The sequence below is a fragment of the Mixophyes fleayi genome, chromosome 8 (genome assembly GCF_038048845.1).
Source record: "Mixophyes fleayi isolate aMixFle1 chromosome 8, aMixFle1.hap1, whole genome shotgun sequence".
NCBI classification, from domain to species: domain Eukaryota; kingdom Metazoa; phylum Chordata; class Amphibia; order Anura; family Limnodynastidae; genus Mixophyes; species Mixophyes fleayi.
The window spans coordinates 30,317,371-30,334,920 of NC_134409.1; the positions used below are offsets into that span (position 1 = coordinate 30,317,371).

At 39.4% G+C, this 17,550-nt stretch overlaps 1 protein-coding gene across 1 annotated transcript in view; it reads right to left on the reverse strand.

Moving 5' to 3' along the window:
• Positions 1–1,154: 1,154 nt before the first annotated feature.
• XPR1 (xenotropic and polytropic retrovirus receptor 1) overlaps positions 1,155–17,550 on the reverse strand; it is an 84,496-nt gene continuing 68,100 nt past the window's right edge. The window contains exons 7-15 of the mRNA XM_075182277.1: positions 17,355–17,436; positions 16,413–16,600; positions 10,847–11,026; positions 9,318–9,480; positions 8,654–8,848; positions 7,318–7,484; positions 7,088–7,227; positions 4,975–5,196; positions 1,155–3,768 (exon numbers count right to left, since the gene is read on the reverse strand). Coding sequence (XP_075038378.1) covers positions 3,708–3,768; positions 4,975–5,196; positions 7,088–7,227; positions 7,318–7,484; positions 8,654–8,848; positions 9,318–9,480; positions 10,847–11,026; positions 16,413–16,600; positions 17,355–17,436 — 1,398 coding nt within the window. The 3' untranslated portion in view covers positions 1,155–3,707. The remainder of the gene's footprint in view (positions 3,769–4,974; positions 5,197–7,087; positions 7,228–7,317; positions 7,485–8,653; positions 8,849–9,317; positions 9,481–10,846; positions 11,027–16,412; positions 16,601–17,354; positions 17,437–17,550) is intronic.

Sequence of the window (17,550 nt, forward strand, 5' to 3'; positions counted from 1 at the left end):
TAGCTCCGAATTCACCAATTAATACAGATGATTGATGAGTGTACTAATTTACTTATCTGTTCTGAGCTCTCCTGATGACCTAAGGAGAGGAGACAGCGACAGGAATACGGGTGGATTGGCAGTCCGTGGTGTCTTTAAGCAGATTCCTCTTGTGGTTATACATATTAAATTCCTCAAACTTCTGAGTAACTATATAAAGGAATCACTATGTCAGGTGAAGAGCATGACATAGGAATCTCTCTTCTGCAATAAGCATCTTCTAATCTTTATAAAGCTATGCGACCGCTTATCTGACAAAAGGGAGTGTGGGCATTTGAAGTTAGGGCATTAAATAGGACGGCTTTAACATGGTTAAATCCTAAAATAGATCTGTATGTGGGCACAGTTTTATCAATGAAGAGAACCCCTGGTAAACCTCAGCTTCTTAATAAAATGTGACCAAGTTTGCAGACATAAATATGAGGCATACATAGTGGATTGTTTTTAAGTGGCTCTGCAGAGATCTGGTTCATATATACATGGTTATGTGTAGAATTAATCCTGATCTGTAATTGTTATTCTCCTTTATTGTATTTTAAATGTCTTATATATACATATTAGTAGGTTTTAGATTTGTTTTTTATTCATATAGCTTCGATTTGTATGTTTTCTGTAGTTGCTAAGGAATTTGGTAAAGAAGAAATCTGGTATATTTGTCCTGGCAAATCAGGATGTGGGACACACAATAGTATTTGTTTAGCATAATAAATGGCGCCATTGAAAAAGGTACAAGTTTAATACTCGTGATATGAATAATTATAAAACCTCTAACAAACCAGTGGTTTGTAATGTAACTATTAAATGGGACAGGATTTTCTACATTCCTATACACACTCATTAGTGAAAATAATTAGCAGCAAATTGATGGAGCCTTGGGCCATCAAAATAGGGATGAATATTGCTAATTTATTGGTGGTTTACCCTGGTAATAAACACTTGGGGCTGTGGTCAGGGCTACTGCTAAATGAGCAAGGACAGAATGGATGCAGCTCCCAAGTCTTTAGATATATGAAGCCAACAACCTGACAGCTCACCCTTTTGCTCTTTAAACAGAATGTCACATTAAGTGACCTATATTTAGTCATTTACCAAATAAATCAAGACAGACAGCACAATTTTCTTTATCTTTTACCAAAAAAACACATAAAGCCACATAAATTTGTTTTTATACAATCTACAAACCAGAAGCACTTTGTGCCAAATGTTCCTACTGACCAGAAAGTACTCCACAGTATTAAAAAAAAAGAAAGAAAAAGTACTCTTTATAATATCCATCAAACAGGAATAGAAATCTATCAGCACAGTCACAGAGAAGAGCAAGCAAGGATCGGTCGGGTGGTAGAAAAGAAAGGGAGGAAGAAAACATGGTGTGGACAGGAGATAGGTGGGGAAAATAAAAGACGACAAGATGTGGGGTGCACCAGAAACAACAAGTCACAGTGCTGATACTGTAGACATCTAGCAGGAAGAGAGCTGGAGAGGGGAGCAGGGACGGAGTGTGCTTAAGTTCCCCTTTATTCCCTGACGTTCTACATCCCGCTTCCAGACAGTTCCCTTGCTGCACAGACTTACATCACATCTTACACAAGAACACGTTTGTTACATCACAGCTACCAAGTGTGAGCCGCTGTCTGAGGCAGGGAGGGAGCTCCTGTTAGCAGTGTCCTGGAAGAGTAGCGAGTTCTCTCTCCTGATGTGTGTGGGACAACCCTGTCACAATGATACAGATTACCAAAACTGTCCCCAACAGCACTAAAATGGACCAAAGTAAAACTTGCATTTCAGAAAGGTGCAGTATGACCTTAAAGCAGCGAGTAAGCCATCCATCCAGGTATTCCTCTAATTATATCAATGTTTTCCCAAGTAAACAGACGAGTCATATTTAGGGAATGTGATCATGACAGCCTGAGATGGGCAAGTTACTATGTATAAGCCTGGCAGTATTGTGGCTCCAAATCCTCGTATAATGCAACTAATCATTTAGTGACTACGCAACAGAGGTGAAGTTTACAATGTACTGCTAGGGAATGAATTTGTTTTTAGACTACGGCAGAGGAATAATAATTTACTGCTGTAGGTGATGTATTTGAACAACACACTGTTCCCGATTCTAGACTACAGGACAACTGGGATCCCAGACAGTCCTGGAAGAGCAACTGGTGCCCTCTCCCTATACTCAGCAGTTGAGCTCCTTTCTAAAAACACAAAGTATTCCCTCCATGACACAGAAGGAAAGAACGAAGCATGCGCACGGACGAGAGAAGCCAAGCTGAACAGCAATGCACATACACAGCTACAGCGAGACAAAACACCGGTCACAACCCTCCTTGTCCCTTAGCACCCCCCCCTTCCCAGGAGGAGGAGGGAGTAGTGCTGAGAGAGGCAGACTCTTGTAGAGGTAAATTGTCACCAAGCAGAGGTCTAGTTCAAAAGATTGTCCTTGCACTAACGAGAAAGCAAACAGGTGAGAGAGGGGGGGGGGGGCAGCCATGTCATGTTTCTGAACCTGTCTCATGGAGAAGGTGAGAATGAACTCTTCAAAGCCAAGCTCTACTTTCTATAACTGAGGTGTTCTGCTGCCCCCTTCCCAATTACTGCATTATGCATCTACTGCAGGGGGGTTTAAGACTGGTTCCCTATTGTCAGCCCTTGTGGGAAGGTCTGCTGGCAAATGTGGGTAGAACCCAAAAGGCAGCAATGAGACAGTTGACAGCAGTCACAGAAAATACTTAAAACATACATTGCACCATCAATATGCAACGTTCAGATGTCATTTATCTGGCAGTAAGGAAGAGAATGTCAACTTTAACCACTCTGCTGTAGGAGGCCCGTCATCCACTCCCCCCACGGCTTTACAAACTCAGCAGCAAAATGGTTAAGCACAACTCCCCAAGTGCATGCTGCTGAGGCTATTAGAGGCAGTGCTCAGCTCTTACAAAGAGCAGAATACAGGCCCTTGGTAGGACTGGCTTCTGTCAGATACGGAGGTGGCTGCGCACCACTAAGATGGGCATGGAGGATCTGAACGCATCCAGCAAGAAGATCAGTTAGGGAAACGATTGGATAGTGTAAGAAAAGCAAAACTTTGGTTTAAAACAATGGATCGATGAAGGTTTAAATGAAGGGAGTTAACCCCCTCTAAGCTCTGTCACTCCCCCAGCCCCTTTTTATTGGGACCCCTTCCAGCACTGCTGGGGGGTGGGAACGCAAAATATCCATGATGCATAACAAACAAACATATGAATATGGACGTTGAGAAAATGAGGAGGGTGGATGACAAAGAAAACAAATGATAACCTGGCTTTGCGTATTGCAACCCTAGCGCAGGCTGCAGTATGTGGCACCACAGTGCAAGAAATCAATAAATATTTCAAGTCTGTTTGAAGTCAGGCAAGCAGTAAGCTGGGATTCTGACCACCCACCAACTTCACGACAGTCCTTTCCGTTTTGATAGCCTCAGGTATAGAAAGGTCTGTCCTTGGCTTCTTTTGTTACTTCTGTCCATGAAATTGGGGGAACCAAAATCACATAATGTGGGGCAGGCAGGAGTGGAGGAGGCCAGCCCCATAATAATAGGTTGTGGTGAGATAGGACAGAGAGAAGCCGGGAGGGGGAATGAAAGCTGGAAGGAGATGGTCGGGGGATGGACTTTGAGGGCAGCAAATGCTTCATGTGTTGGCTTCATCATCGGTGTCATCAATCAATATCTTGGCGTCTCGAGCCTTGCTCCTACGAGACACAATGGAGACAAAAAAAACGTTGGCGATTCACTGCTTGGTAAACTTCCCTGGTACAGCTACGTCTTTGTTGAATACATTACATTTGAACCTTTTTATTGGTTAAACCCTTAGTTGATTGTTTATTAACACAATCTCTCAAGCTGAAGTCTCTGTTCATTTTAGAATACAGATATATAAAAATACTGATGGAGCAAAGTTGAGTTTGACTTGTGGCACATTACTGCTCTTCTCAAAGTAACGAGATTATGAACATTCAGCCATGGTTAGAACAGGACTGGCGCCATTAACCCAACTTAAATTCACTCCATGTTTGCAAAACTTCTATGGAACCACTTCAACTACACAAGATGAATGGACACATAAAATAGGTAGATTGCCAGCTACAGTGTAATTACACGTAAAGATTATCTAATTGGCAACCTATGTCATGTGCTATACACTGCTAGTACACTGAATACACTTATGTACATGTGCCTCATCTTTGCATTATCTGCATTTTATACAACTTTTCTTACTCAATAAAATAAAAGGGTGACTCGGGTCACAGGGATAACTCATTTAAATGTTCAGATTACTTTATATGTAACCAGAAAAGTACAATAGCCCTTTAAAACTATGGGACAGATTCAATTAATTTTGTAATTCAGTAGGAACTTTGCGTGATGTGTTCCGGTGACGACATGCTGCAATTACGGTACAGAAAACATTGCTTGTATGAGTGAAGATTATTCACTGAAAGATCCTGCAGAGACACATTGTGAGAGCTTCCTACTTAATCTCCCCCTATGTATGTGGTAATTTTCCACCTACTATAAATTATTAAAGGATACTAAGGTTTTGACATGTTCCACATCCATCTAAAATGCATGTAGGTCAGAACTTTTATACTGGACAAAGATTCCACCATCTAATACTGGTAATAAGTTATCGTTGTGGATAAATTACTCCTTATAACAGTGATGGCTAACCTGTGGCACTCCAGGTGTTGTGAAACTACAAGTCCCAGCATGCTTTGTCAGCTATCAGCTAGTTATCTACTGGAGTGCCACAGGTTAGCCATCACTGCCTTATAATACACAAATATTCCTAATCAGAAATCACTGATAAGCAATGACACAAGAACTCCTACTTCACACAGATATTATTTCCAGCAGGGAGTACATATGAAACGTCACTTGGGGATCATATCACTCACTGGGAGGACAGGCGAGGTCTGCGCAGGGATATACTCTGGCTGCGTTTCCAGGTCTTGCTCTTGGCTCGGTTCTTCACGCCATCATCTTGATCCATCATCTGCTCCAGCAGTGTTTGGTCATCGGCGTTCATGGGGGCCACAGAGATGTCGCGCACGGCGCGGAACTCACCACAGTTATTTAAGTGCTCGTTCTCCAACCGGAAGAAATTCCACACAAATCGGCTGCGGAGAATGAAGGATGAAAACACTCAGACTAGGTCATAGAGCATGTGCAGAAAGGTGTGGGATGGCAACAATATTACAGTGGGAAAAGTCATTTTGCTGACTTGAATGAGAAGGCAGCTTAGTGAGGGGTCTAATAAGCCCCAGTGACATCACTACAGTTTTGTGAATTAATTGTATGCATTCCCATCAACATTGCTTCAGCCCACGAAATAGTACATTTAAATGTTAGTAGGGGCAATGGAAGGTTTTGGGCATTTAATGAAAGTGTAGCCAACAGCTAAATGAGATCTTACACTGAACCAGAAAACAATGTAATACTAAAAGAACACTGGAGTATAAAGTACACCTGGTTCATAAGAAATAATAGAAGTGTCAACGTGTGTACAGTGGTAGTAAGGACTGAACATGTTATAGGCTTCCGAGCTGGGAAACAAGTATTAAATTCCAAATACTAGTAAAGAAAGCTTCACAAACATGTACAGTATATAGACAACAAGTGTTTGTTTATCTTTCATACAAGAACAACCATGCTATAATTTAACTTTGGAGAATGCATTGTGAAAACCTTTATATAGAGGAAAACATACAGAGGTCCACCTGTCAAACCATAATACAGGTGTCCTAAGGCGACTTCAAGGAGGGCAGAAACCTCCCGTTTACCCTTCTGTTCCACCGAGGAATGAGATGAAATGTTAACAGTGATCAGTATCTTTAGTCATCAGCAGAGGGCAGAACGCGCATGGATAAAAAGGTCAGGTTATAAACAATGAAGAGCCAGACCATGGCAGATGTTGGCCAGATCCATGCAGAAACATGATGGTACCAGACACAAGAAGGGTGGATTACAAAATTATGTTAAATGGTATTTCTACAGAGAGTATATTTTAGAATCTAGTGTGTGGGTGATCTCCCAACTGCACCTCATCGTCACAGTCAGGAGCCGGTCATGGAGGGCAGACAGCAAGAGTACTATGGCCTTCTACTAACAGCATCTGTCAGTCATGCGCAGCTTCCTGCAGGAAAACACTCCCCCAAAAATAAAATAAACCATTGAGGTACCCTTTCAAAAGTATGGTCAACTCGACACATACAACAAAAGTACAAACAGTAAAATGGCAAAATAATACCTCATGTAAGGGTTATTGCCAAGGAAAGTCCTCTGTACACACCAATTACAGTGTTCTGACCATCAATGGGGTTCCCATCCTTGTAAATCAAGCAGGAATGTATAATATATACATTAATAATAATGTATAAACACATAGCAGTAGGGTAGACTAACTGAAATATGTATTTTCAGACAATGACCAGCTTGACCTGCCAAAAATCGATAAAACTGGGAGGTCACAATACCCACAGTCCATATAGATTATAAGGGAACCTTTAAAACTTAATCCTTCTCTCTCAAAAAAAATAATAATGTGGACCCTATGGGTAGCAGGGACAAATTTCAAGGGCCCAGAATCTATTCTATTGCTTAACTCTTAGATGATGCCATTGGAAGATTTCCATGCTCACCTGGGATGAGAGGTGCACATTTAGTCAGCTACACAGAGACGGCAGCAATTATGTGGGCTGAGCCAATATTGGTAAAAATGAAACCTATCGATTCACTAGAAAGTAGTCACATCATTGGAGCACATCACTGATCAAATGTATTCTTATGAATTCGGTTTAAGCCAACTAAATGGATGGTTATACAGTATGTACGCCAGACAGACTATTAAATGTACAGAGAATCCATCGGACTGCACTGACTTCTAAGTCCATATGTCCCACAATACCACAACGGACCTGTGGGAACGGAGGATGGTAGATATTTTTTATTGCGTGTGTGTTTGAGAGATTACTTTAGTTGTAAATCTGGGGGGACATGATGTGTACTCACCGGAAGACTTCAAGTGGAGCAAGAACAGTGGATATTATATCTGAAGCATTATTATGAAGATTCAACGATGTGAGAGAGATCTGTATGGTCCATGCAAAGCGGAGAATGACATCCTGTATGATCGCACAATAATAATATGCCTTGAAGAGGGAAAACAAATAAAATTAGGATGAAACAAGGAGAAATCAGATGACACCCTCACAGAATGTGTCACAACTCTGGGCCCCTACCTTCTGGGGGTACACGATCTCCTCTCGCAGGAAGGTGTTCTCCCCTGCATTCCGATCAAACAGACCCCAGTCCATTTTCAAATCCCAAATTAGAGTATAACATGAGCTGATGACGTAACATACAATCCACAGGTAGAAAAACACCTGAGCATCCGAGTGTTTGTGAACTACGACAACAAAAGGTAAAGTTTACATTAGCATTAAACTGCATTTGACTAAATGATATTAGTTGTTCAGATAGGCAAAGCTAAGACATGTGCCTGCTTTATTTAATTATGTGCAGACAAACTATTATTGAAACCCTTTATTTTAACCCTCCTCTCCATTACACACGATAGTACGTTGTAAGTGTGATTTGATATTGATATGAAATCTGATTCAAGCCTTAACCTGCAAAATATATCCAAAGATACACAATCAGTTTAAGTATTATTCTCTGTGTACTGAGGCATAAACCTTATACAGCTGCAATCAACTATGGTCACTAGAGGGCAGCACAATCAAATGTAAGACATACTTAGGTGTGTAATGATGGGCTCTATTTAACAAACTGCGATCCCCCAAAAATCCAGAGAAAACACCTGTTATAGTAAGTAAACAATAAAAAGCAAAAACTAATGTATTATCAAAATCTGTGCCCAAAACTATATGGTTAATGAGATAATAGCCCTAAGTCTGACCTCCCCCTAATCTGTACAAAACATTCTGGTTAACTAGAAGACTGCAAGCCAAGACAATCAGAATGCACGGAAGTCCTACACCAGCACCAGCTCACTATAAATGCTTACAGACACACCTGACAGGAACCTGTGGGTGGTCTAACCCTAGGTCCCAATACCAGATTCCCAACAAATAAGAGGGATAATGGTTTAGATCCACAAGGCATTAGGCTTCCAGCTCATGACTTCCAGGCACTCACCATTGTTGTTTCTTCAATGTATTTCAATCCACCCAAATGTTTTGGACATAATCACTTGAATTATTTCAAATATATTAGCTCATTAGTACAGACTTACTTGATCGTTCAGAAGAAAAAAAAAAAAAAAAGGAAAACACTTTTTTACCCTATGTCACACAAACTATTTTTTATAATTAACTGTAATAACCCTCTTCCATTAAACAAAATGATAACTTGTTGACAAGTCTTGTGATAAGAGATTATATAAAAATGAAAAATAAAATAAAAAACCAGACAGAATACCGCAAACAGAAGAGGCTCATCCATCACAGAGACAAACTGTACACATCCAATAAATCACTGATGTTATTAGCACTGAGATTTCATAATGATTCTCCAAACCGGAGACACTGCACGAGCGGCGGACACGTCTCTTACCTTTGTGAGTTTGGTAGAGAGCAGCAAACGTCACCATGAAGAAGGTGGTAGAGTACTTCCCAGCATTCACCAGATGAGGGAAAGCACGCTTAGTGTCTCGGTATCGTCGCAGGCACTGGATAAACCGCAGCCAGGCTGGAATACACTGAACCACGGCACGCACTCCATATGAGTATGTGTTACACTTTCCGGGGACTGTGCAGAGGGAGAGGAGTGTGCCGCAAAGAGATTTATCAAACAAAGTCTTGGAAAAGGACAGATTTGCAACCAAATGACAGGGAATTACAAAACAAGATCTTATAGTGATGATCTAGCAAAACCCTTCCCAAAGCCAACAGCCAACTTACACTCATAACAAATAAAGGAATTAATCTTTATTAAGAAACACTTAACTTTATATAATTAAAGAAAATAAAAAAAAAAAGAAGAAAAGAAAAAAAAGTTATTTTGGCATTATTGAGTGTGAGAAAGTAAAATAGAAATGTTATGACTGCCCTGGAACCCATTACCCAGAAGTCTCTCTTTTCTATTTTGTAGTGACTTATCTGCAGATTTTTTTTTCAGTAGTAAAGCTATGAAATCTCCATCTTTTACTGATTTAAGATTAAAAAATAAATAAAAAAAAAAAAAGTATAGAAAAGAAAAATGGATTCTGGTCTGTTACCTCCACTGACAAGTCCCTCAGGATCGTCCCATTGAAGTTCAAAGCTGTAGAAGCAGATCATAAACTCCAGGTCCATGAGAATCACAGCCAGGCTATTGAGTTGGTCAGCCAGCCAGAAATCAGCAAAGCCCACCTTATGGAAAGGGGCCGTGAATACGCGGAACTAGGTGTGGTGAGCAGATCAGGAGAAAGGATAAAAGAAAAAGACGCCATGAGTATAATCATACACAGGGGTCACCTGTTGCAGGCTGGAGGCCGGAGAACTGGCATTGGAATTCTGGGAAGTGCAATCTACTAAGTACCTGGAGAACAGATGCCACAAAGCACAAAGACAGAACCGCAATATGTGGCGCCAGTCATCCAGCCTCCTGGTGATCTGAAACCCTAGACTTTTTTTTTTTTTTTTAAAGAGGGGAAGGGGGTTAGCATAGTCACACCCCCTTCAATTCAAATGGCTAATCCTGGTTGGCCTCGCCCCTGATCACGATTGGCCCATTGACATTTTAAATGTTATGCTTCTGTTGCTAGGGGGGGCGATCCCCCTGTATCCGCTACTGGGGCAGTGCCATCATGTTTCTTTTTTGGAACACTATATTTATAGCAGAGACATATAAACAAGTGTACAGATAAACATTTTTTCAACATCAGTTTTGTTTTAACTGTTTTCCATAAATAAAACTGAGGAACGGGGGAAGGTGTGAAATAGATAGCACTGAGGGAGGGAGGAGAGGAAGGGGTGGGGATACCTACATGACAAAATAAATCTTTAAAATCCATTCTAAAAAGTTAATGCAAGCACCAGTAGGACATAAATAGTCTTAGTATAATTGAGGTAGACTGGGCGAGGCGGTGACCCAGAGGCAGTGACAATTACGCTCAGTACATAGTTTTTTTATTCACAGTTCAAGGGGGGTTGGCACTATAGAAGAACGTGACAACTTTGTCCAGTGTTTCCCAAACCCAGTCCTCAGGGACCCCTAACAGTGCATGTTTTCCATATCTCCTTGCAGGAGCACAGATTTATTCATTACTGACTGATACATTGTAACAGGTGGTGCTAATTATTTCACTTGTCACCCAGGAAACCTGCACTGTTAGAGGTCTATGAGAACTGGGTTTGGGAAACACTGCCCTAAACCATGAAATTTGGGTTGTTTATCATGCAAGTAATATGCGATATTCTCCATGCACGCTTTATGCCAGATGCCATATCTGAGAGCTGGAACAAAGGGGGGTTTCTTGCTGTTCACAATTTTAAGCTATTAGCGATTTTAAAGCTGTAAGAATGAAGGAGACCAATTCTTTTTAGTTTAGTCGCTCACATCTTGTGGGAGGCAGGAGAGTAGAAAGGTTCATGGCTATTAAATGCAAGGACAATGATTATGGGAATTACACATGGACAAGTCCACCACATGTTGAATAGTGCTCCCCTGTGGCCACAGTTCTGCCAACACTTCGTGTTGACTTGCTTAAGACTGGAAAACAAACCAATATAAAATGATACCACTGATCAGACCGGTGCCACTTACCAATAATTTAAGGAGCCAGAAACGAGACTTGTAGTACAAGGTCTTGGTGGGGTTGATCAGGAAGAGCAGCATGAAGCCGTACAGAGCCAGCGGATTCACTTGCATTGGCAAATAGATATGATGTCCGAAGACACAGGCGAATAGGCTGAGGCACCACAGCATCCCTAGGAAACCTGCAATCTAACAGTCACAGTACACAAGGCTCCGTTAGGATCATATACACATCAGACAATAATACCTAATAAAATCCACCTGTCCAAAAAGTATAGGATCAACTAGAATCAGGAAAAACTCAATTATGTATATAATTTAATATATATATATGAAACTGGAGACTAAATGTAAACGTACAGTGGAAATAACAGCGAGCGGTCTCTAGGGAGCACACAATGTGATCAGGACTAATACAGTATTTTTGAGGAAAAGATTTCACCTTCAATGACTAATAATAATGATTACTTTCAGCAATGTATATAGCAGCCTGATGTTGTACAAGTATAACAATACTAAACTGCATACGCCATTGCTGTACACTGTCACAGAACCGATGCAATTACTGAAAGTGTTGTGAAAACAATAGGTTTATTGCACAAAACTTAAACAAGACAACTTAGTTGCAACCGGTTTCAGTATTTCCCTCACTGGCTGACACACAATCAGGGTAACACTATGTCTGATATTGGGCTTAGTGGCAAGTACAATCAGGAATTAGTACCATAGCTCCCTTTCAGTTCATTTAGCAAAATATGGATAAAGCTGGAAGATGTCAAAACAAGATACATTTATTATGTAGAACCCAGCGCTTACACAATCACTCATGTGCTTCTTGGATGCCCATAGTATGTGTATGTAGAATCTGACACACACCTATGTGCAGCAAGTAGTTAAAGGACTGGGCCCCTGGGGTAAGACATACATCAGCGCTGTAAGTGCCCGTGTATAACCAACCTTAAGTCTGTAATAATTACTATTTGATCTCATGCTGGGCTTCCAATGCTGGCATAGTTATTATTTCAACTCTGAATTTGGAAACTAAAATGATAGTCACATGTAATGACACGTGTGTATACAATCATACCAATAAGGCAGAGTGTGAAATGAAGCCCCGGTCACGTACTTAAAGAGGAAACAGCCTCAACTTGGCTACACTTTTATTTTTAGAAGGAAAATAAATGTTAGCATTGAAACAAGTATCCCTCTTCTCCATTACTAAATCTAAGCCACTTGCTATTTTACATAACATTTAATAATGGCCAAAACCCCCCCCATGTGCCAGTGAAAGCACAACACACAAGTAGGCAGAAGACGTAGATAAACACAGGAATAGAAGGTAATTATAGCAATGTACATCCTGGCAGTACATGGTGCTTCCCATCCAGTCACAAGGGAAAGCCCTTTACTTTCCTCACATCAAACTGGTGACTATCTGCTGGGCTAGTAACCAGGGAGATCTTGTGCAAACTTTTCCCCAGTCTTTGTGCTGATAGTACATCAGTCTTAAAGGGGTGTCCCAACTTCAGGTGATTTATGTATGTATGCATGTAATCAGGGTCATTCCATGTCAGTTCAACCAAGGTTGTCCACCACCCATCTTAGATTTCTACGAAAAATGTTTAGTTGAGAGGATGTCAAAGCAACTATTTCTGACAAATATATCAACTGTCTGACAATTAGTTGATTAAATATTGATTTTTTTAATTTATTCAATAATTTACTAATCGCGGCTTCTTTATCCAGTTTATTTGAAGTATCACGGAGGTTTATTAAGGAATCGCCACAAAAATTGGACCCCTAAGGTAACTCTTCCTCCCGGATCCAAAAATCCAAACCAAATTACTTTATCTGCCTCATGTTTTGCATTACGGAAAAACCACATGTTTTTTGAATAGAATTAAAAATGGTAGGTTCAATTGACATTAGGGATCCCATTTTTTTGGGGGTGTTTAAAAAAGGTTTAAATTACTACCACAAAAAAAAATCAGCAGGGTTGAAGTTGATGTTCGATTACTGTTGTACCGCATCCATAATTTACACATTGTTTAAAAATCATACCAAAAAAGTGAACTAAACTGAGGCAATGGGATAAAACTCCCATACATGAAATGAAACAAACAGAAACTGATAGGAAGGGGATTCCCTTTAGAGACCAAAACCTAAACTTTCCAGAGAAAGAGAGAGGGAGACACAGAAAGAGTCAATCATGGCAGCTGCTCATTTCGTAGTCATTTAAATACGGACTGCCATATTACTATTTACTCAAAAACCATTGGATTACATAGCTGGGACCACTTTAGAGATGAACAAAAATAACTTTTGATTCTGAGAACTGAAGTTTCAAATGCAGTAACCAATGATCCTGAAACCTCAGTCTGCTACTATCATGAAAAGCTTCTGCTGCTAAGATATGAAGAATTTCAGAAAACATGCTGTAATCCTTTGTCTCACTAAAAAGGAGCCAGAAAAAGCTTAAAAATTATGTCACTGAAGTGGATCAAAGAACACGGTGACTGTCAGTCAGCTTGTTGTATATTTTAGGAAAGATGACACTTCAAACTGTGTGAGCCTGTGCGTTATTAGCGATACCCATGACCATGTAGCTATAACTGTGCATGTCTTCATTGCGGTAGTTATGAAACACTTAGCGAAACTATTGTCAAAATTGGAGTATGTTTACTACTTTAGTGATGGTACTAGTGCACAATACAAGAACTGCAAAAGCCTTTTTAACTTATGCTTCCATAAGGATTCAAGCAGAATGAATTTTTTTTGCCACATCTCATGGTAAGAGTCCATGTGATGGCATTGGAGGGACAGTTAAACGTCTAGCCACACGCACCAGTCTGCAAGCAGTGGAAACCCATCACATCTTGACACCTTTGGACTTGGGCAAATGAAAATGTACACGGCATAAAGACTGCAAAACCAAGCTGCATAGCCGTCTAGAAACAGCAAAGATTGTGGCAGGAACACGTTGTCATCACAGATTTCGGGCTATTCGTAATGATGAGCTACACATATATTGATTGTCATCAGACGACAAAGACAAGAGGAGCCAAAGTTAGTGTCACTATGACCAGTGTCACAAAAAATGTGGACAAAAGTGATCTGCAACCTGGAACATACATAGCAGCAGTGTATGACAACATCTGGTACATTGGGTATATCATTCAATGTAATGAGAGGAACAAGATGTGCTGATACACTTCATGAAACGAAACCAATCAACAAATGTGCTGTCCTGGTCTTCGAGAGATAAGCGTTTTGTTCCTTTTATTCACGTCCTCTGTGTAACGGAAGTGCCTACTATCCAAGGAAGTACTGGGAGGCAGTATACACTTTCTGCTGACACTTTAAGGAAAATTACAGACCATTACAACAAGTTCCAAACAAGGGAAAAATTAAATTGTTGACTCAACTTCAGTTAAGGACTTAAGTTATGTTAAAGGTTTTAAATTTCATGGTTTCTTGTGCTAATTATGTATGTGGTACAACAGTAACCGAACATCAACTTCATTATTTTTTTTTCTCCACTATGAAACAGAGTAGCCTGCTGATTGGTTTGTGGTAGTAATGTAAACCTTTTTTAACACCTCCCAAATGGGATCCCTAATGTCAATTGAACCTAGCGGTTTTTAATTCTTTTTCGAAAAACGTGCTTTTTTGCTGTAACGCAAAACATGAGGCAGATAAAGTAATTTAGTTTGGATTTTTGGATTCGGGAGGAAGTGTTACCTTAGCGGTCCAAATTTTGTGGCGATTCCTTAATAAACACCCGCGGTACTTCAAATAAACTGGATAAAGAAGCAGCTATTAGTAAATTTAAAAAATTGAAAAATCAATATTTAATCAACTAATTGTCAGACAGTCGAGATATTTTGCAGAAATCGTTGTTTTGACATCCTCTCTTAACTAAAAAAAATCCTGAGATGGGTGGTAGACCTTTCATGGTTTTTTTGGGTGATTTCATGTGGAATGACCCATGTATAGTATGCATGCATGCATGGTATGTATGTAAGTGTAGTATAGTATGCAAGTAAGTATAGTATAGTATGCATGCAAGTATAGTATAGTATGCATGCAAGTGTAGTATGTATGCATGCAAGTGTAGTATGTATGCATGCAAGTGTAGTATGTATGCAAGTATGTATAGTATGTATGTAAGTATAGTATGTATGCATGCAAGTATAGTATGTATGCATGCAAGTATAGTATGTATGCAAGTAAGTATAGTATGTATGCAAGTAAGTATAGTATGTATGCAAGTAAGTATAGTATGTATGCAAGTAAGTATAGTATGTATGCAAGTAAGTATAGTATGTATGCAAGTAAGTATAGTATGTATGCAAGTAAGTATAGTATGTATGCAAGTAAGTATAGTATGTATGCAAGTAAGTATAGTATGTATGCAAGTAAGTATAGTATGTATGCAAGTAAGTATAGTATGTATGCAAGTAAGTATAGTATGTATGTATAGTATGTATGTATAGTATGTATGTATAGTATGTATGTATAGTATGTATGTATAGTATGTATGTATAGTATGTATGTATAGTATGTATGTATAGTATGTATGTATAGTATGTATGTATAGTATGTATGTATAGTATGTATGTATAGTATGTATGTATAGTATGTATGTATAGTATGTATGTATAGTATGTATGTATAGTATGTATGTATAGTATGTATGTATAGTATGTATGTATAGTATATGTATGTATAGTATGTATGTATAGTATGTATGTATAGTATGTATGTATAGTATGTATGTATAGTATGTATGTATACCACTGATGGAATTGATCTGGGATACAACAGATCTAGAATCCACCACACTGTGGAGATCAGCATTTCAGAGATGTATTTTATTTGGAAAATTGTGAGTGCATTACAATATGTCTTTAGGAATTACATTTTTTATGTTTGGAAATACCACGCCATATTGGTCCTTATTGATTTCCCTGTCTCTGGTACACAGCTACTGTGCAGATATAAAGATCATCGAATTATAAACCAATAAGCTACAAATTGCATTCTATTTGGTACACATCTACACCTTGTATTGGGAGTGGTGTGCACATTTTTATTTCCTGAAAAAAAGGATCACACACTATCTCTGGCTTCTCTCTCTGCTCTTTTCCGGTTCTATATCACGGAGCCTATTATGAGGTCTTTGTAAGCTCTGGAATGAGATTCTGACTTGTAAGAATAACACAACATTCTGGTACGCATATTTCTATCACCTAAGATTCTGAACTATATCTCTGAATACTAAAACCATCTGGGCGCCCTAAAACAATGTACATAATAATAGGTGGAGCAGAACATATACAAACCAGTTCAAAGCTACAAGAATCTGAAGCAAAACTTTCCACACAGCACCCCAGAGCGGAGGAAAGATGGTACAAAAACGATTTATCTGTTAAGTTTTGTAAAGTTCAACCTCAAAAACATTAAGATTATTAATACTAATAAAAATATAAGCGGGCTCCATATTCTTTTCATTTTAAAATGGTCATTCAAAGCCTCTTGCCCATTCCAGGACAGCAATCGGGTCAGTTCTTACCTCGAAGAGATGCTGATGGGAGAGGTTGTTTCGGGGGTTAAGTTCAAATATGAGAACATGGTTGACCCCGGCTTGTCTCCAGCCATACGTATTGATGCCCAGGAGAAAGAGGAATTCCACCAGCAGGAAACCACCCCTGTAAATCCTCACCAAGGGCCACACGTCATTAATTTTATACCGCTCGAAACCTGCATTAACACAAAGCATTTGTAGCTTCTAGAACCTGTGGATTCTGTAGGTTATATATTACATTTTACAGGCAAGGTTACTGTCATTGTATCATAGTGGGATACAGAGCAGCAGGAAGGTAATAAGACAGAAGTGTCCTACTACACTGACAGATGTCCACCAAATAGCACTTCCAGCTTGTTTTTTGTCATACTTGGTACTTTTTTGGTAAATGTTTTGCTGCGTTGCCGTAATTAAGCTCCGTCCCTTTGAGGGGAAAGGCTGCTGCAATTTTGTCAGCAAGGCCTGTCCTACAGATATTACGGGGCCATAATTGTGAAACAATTCTTTCACACTTTCTTCTATACATGCACCCGAGTGTAAGCACCGCACAAACTGAACATAAGGGACCGGTATGTAAACACATACTGTGAGAATTATACATATAACATCCTATCTTTAAACATGTAAGATTTTTATCAGATTTATTCTTAATTCATTTTTGTGCCAGCATATTACACAGCACTGAACAGCAGAAGAGTGTTTAAGGAACAGCAGTCCTTGCTCCAGTAGACCTTAAAACCTGATGTACAGGCGTCTACAAATTGGGTCAATTTAAAAAAACAAAACAAAAATACAATCAAATCAACCGGTATAAAACTCTGACATTACTGGAAACATGAGAAACAAAATCATCACTAGTATTTGCTTAAAGCACGGTACACAAAGTTTAATATACAAAACAGGATATGCCTACAGTAATAATCCACTTACCAGTATATACAACTGCACAGTTCAATACAATAAATATCCCGCAATACAGTCCTACTCTGAACGTTGTCCAGGCCGGTGCAGGCTGCGTAAATTAAAGAGACAATCAGCAAACATTAGCTCAGATGTAACAAACATATTTCAGCCAGTGGGAAGAGTTTTGTTATTAAAACTTTAACACAATACTATCAAACATGCC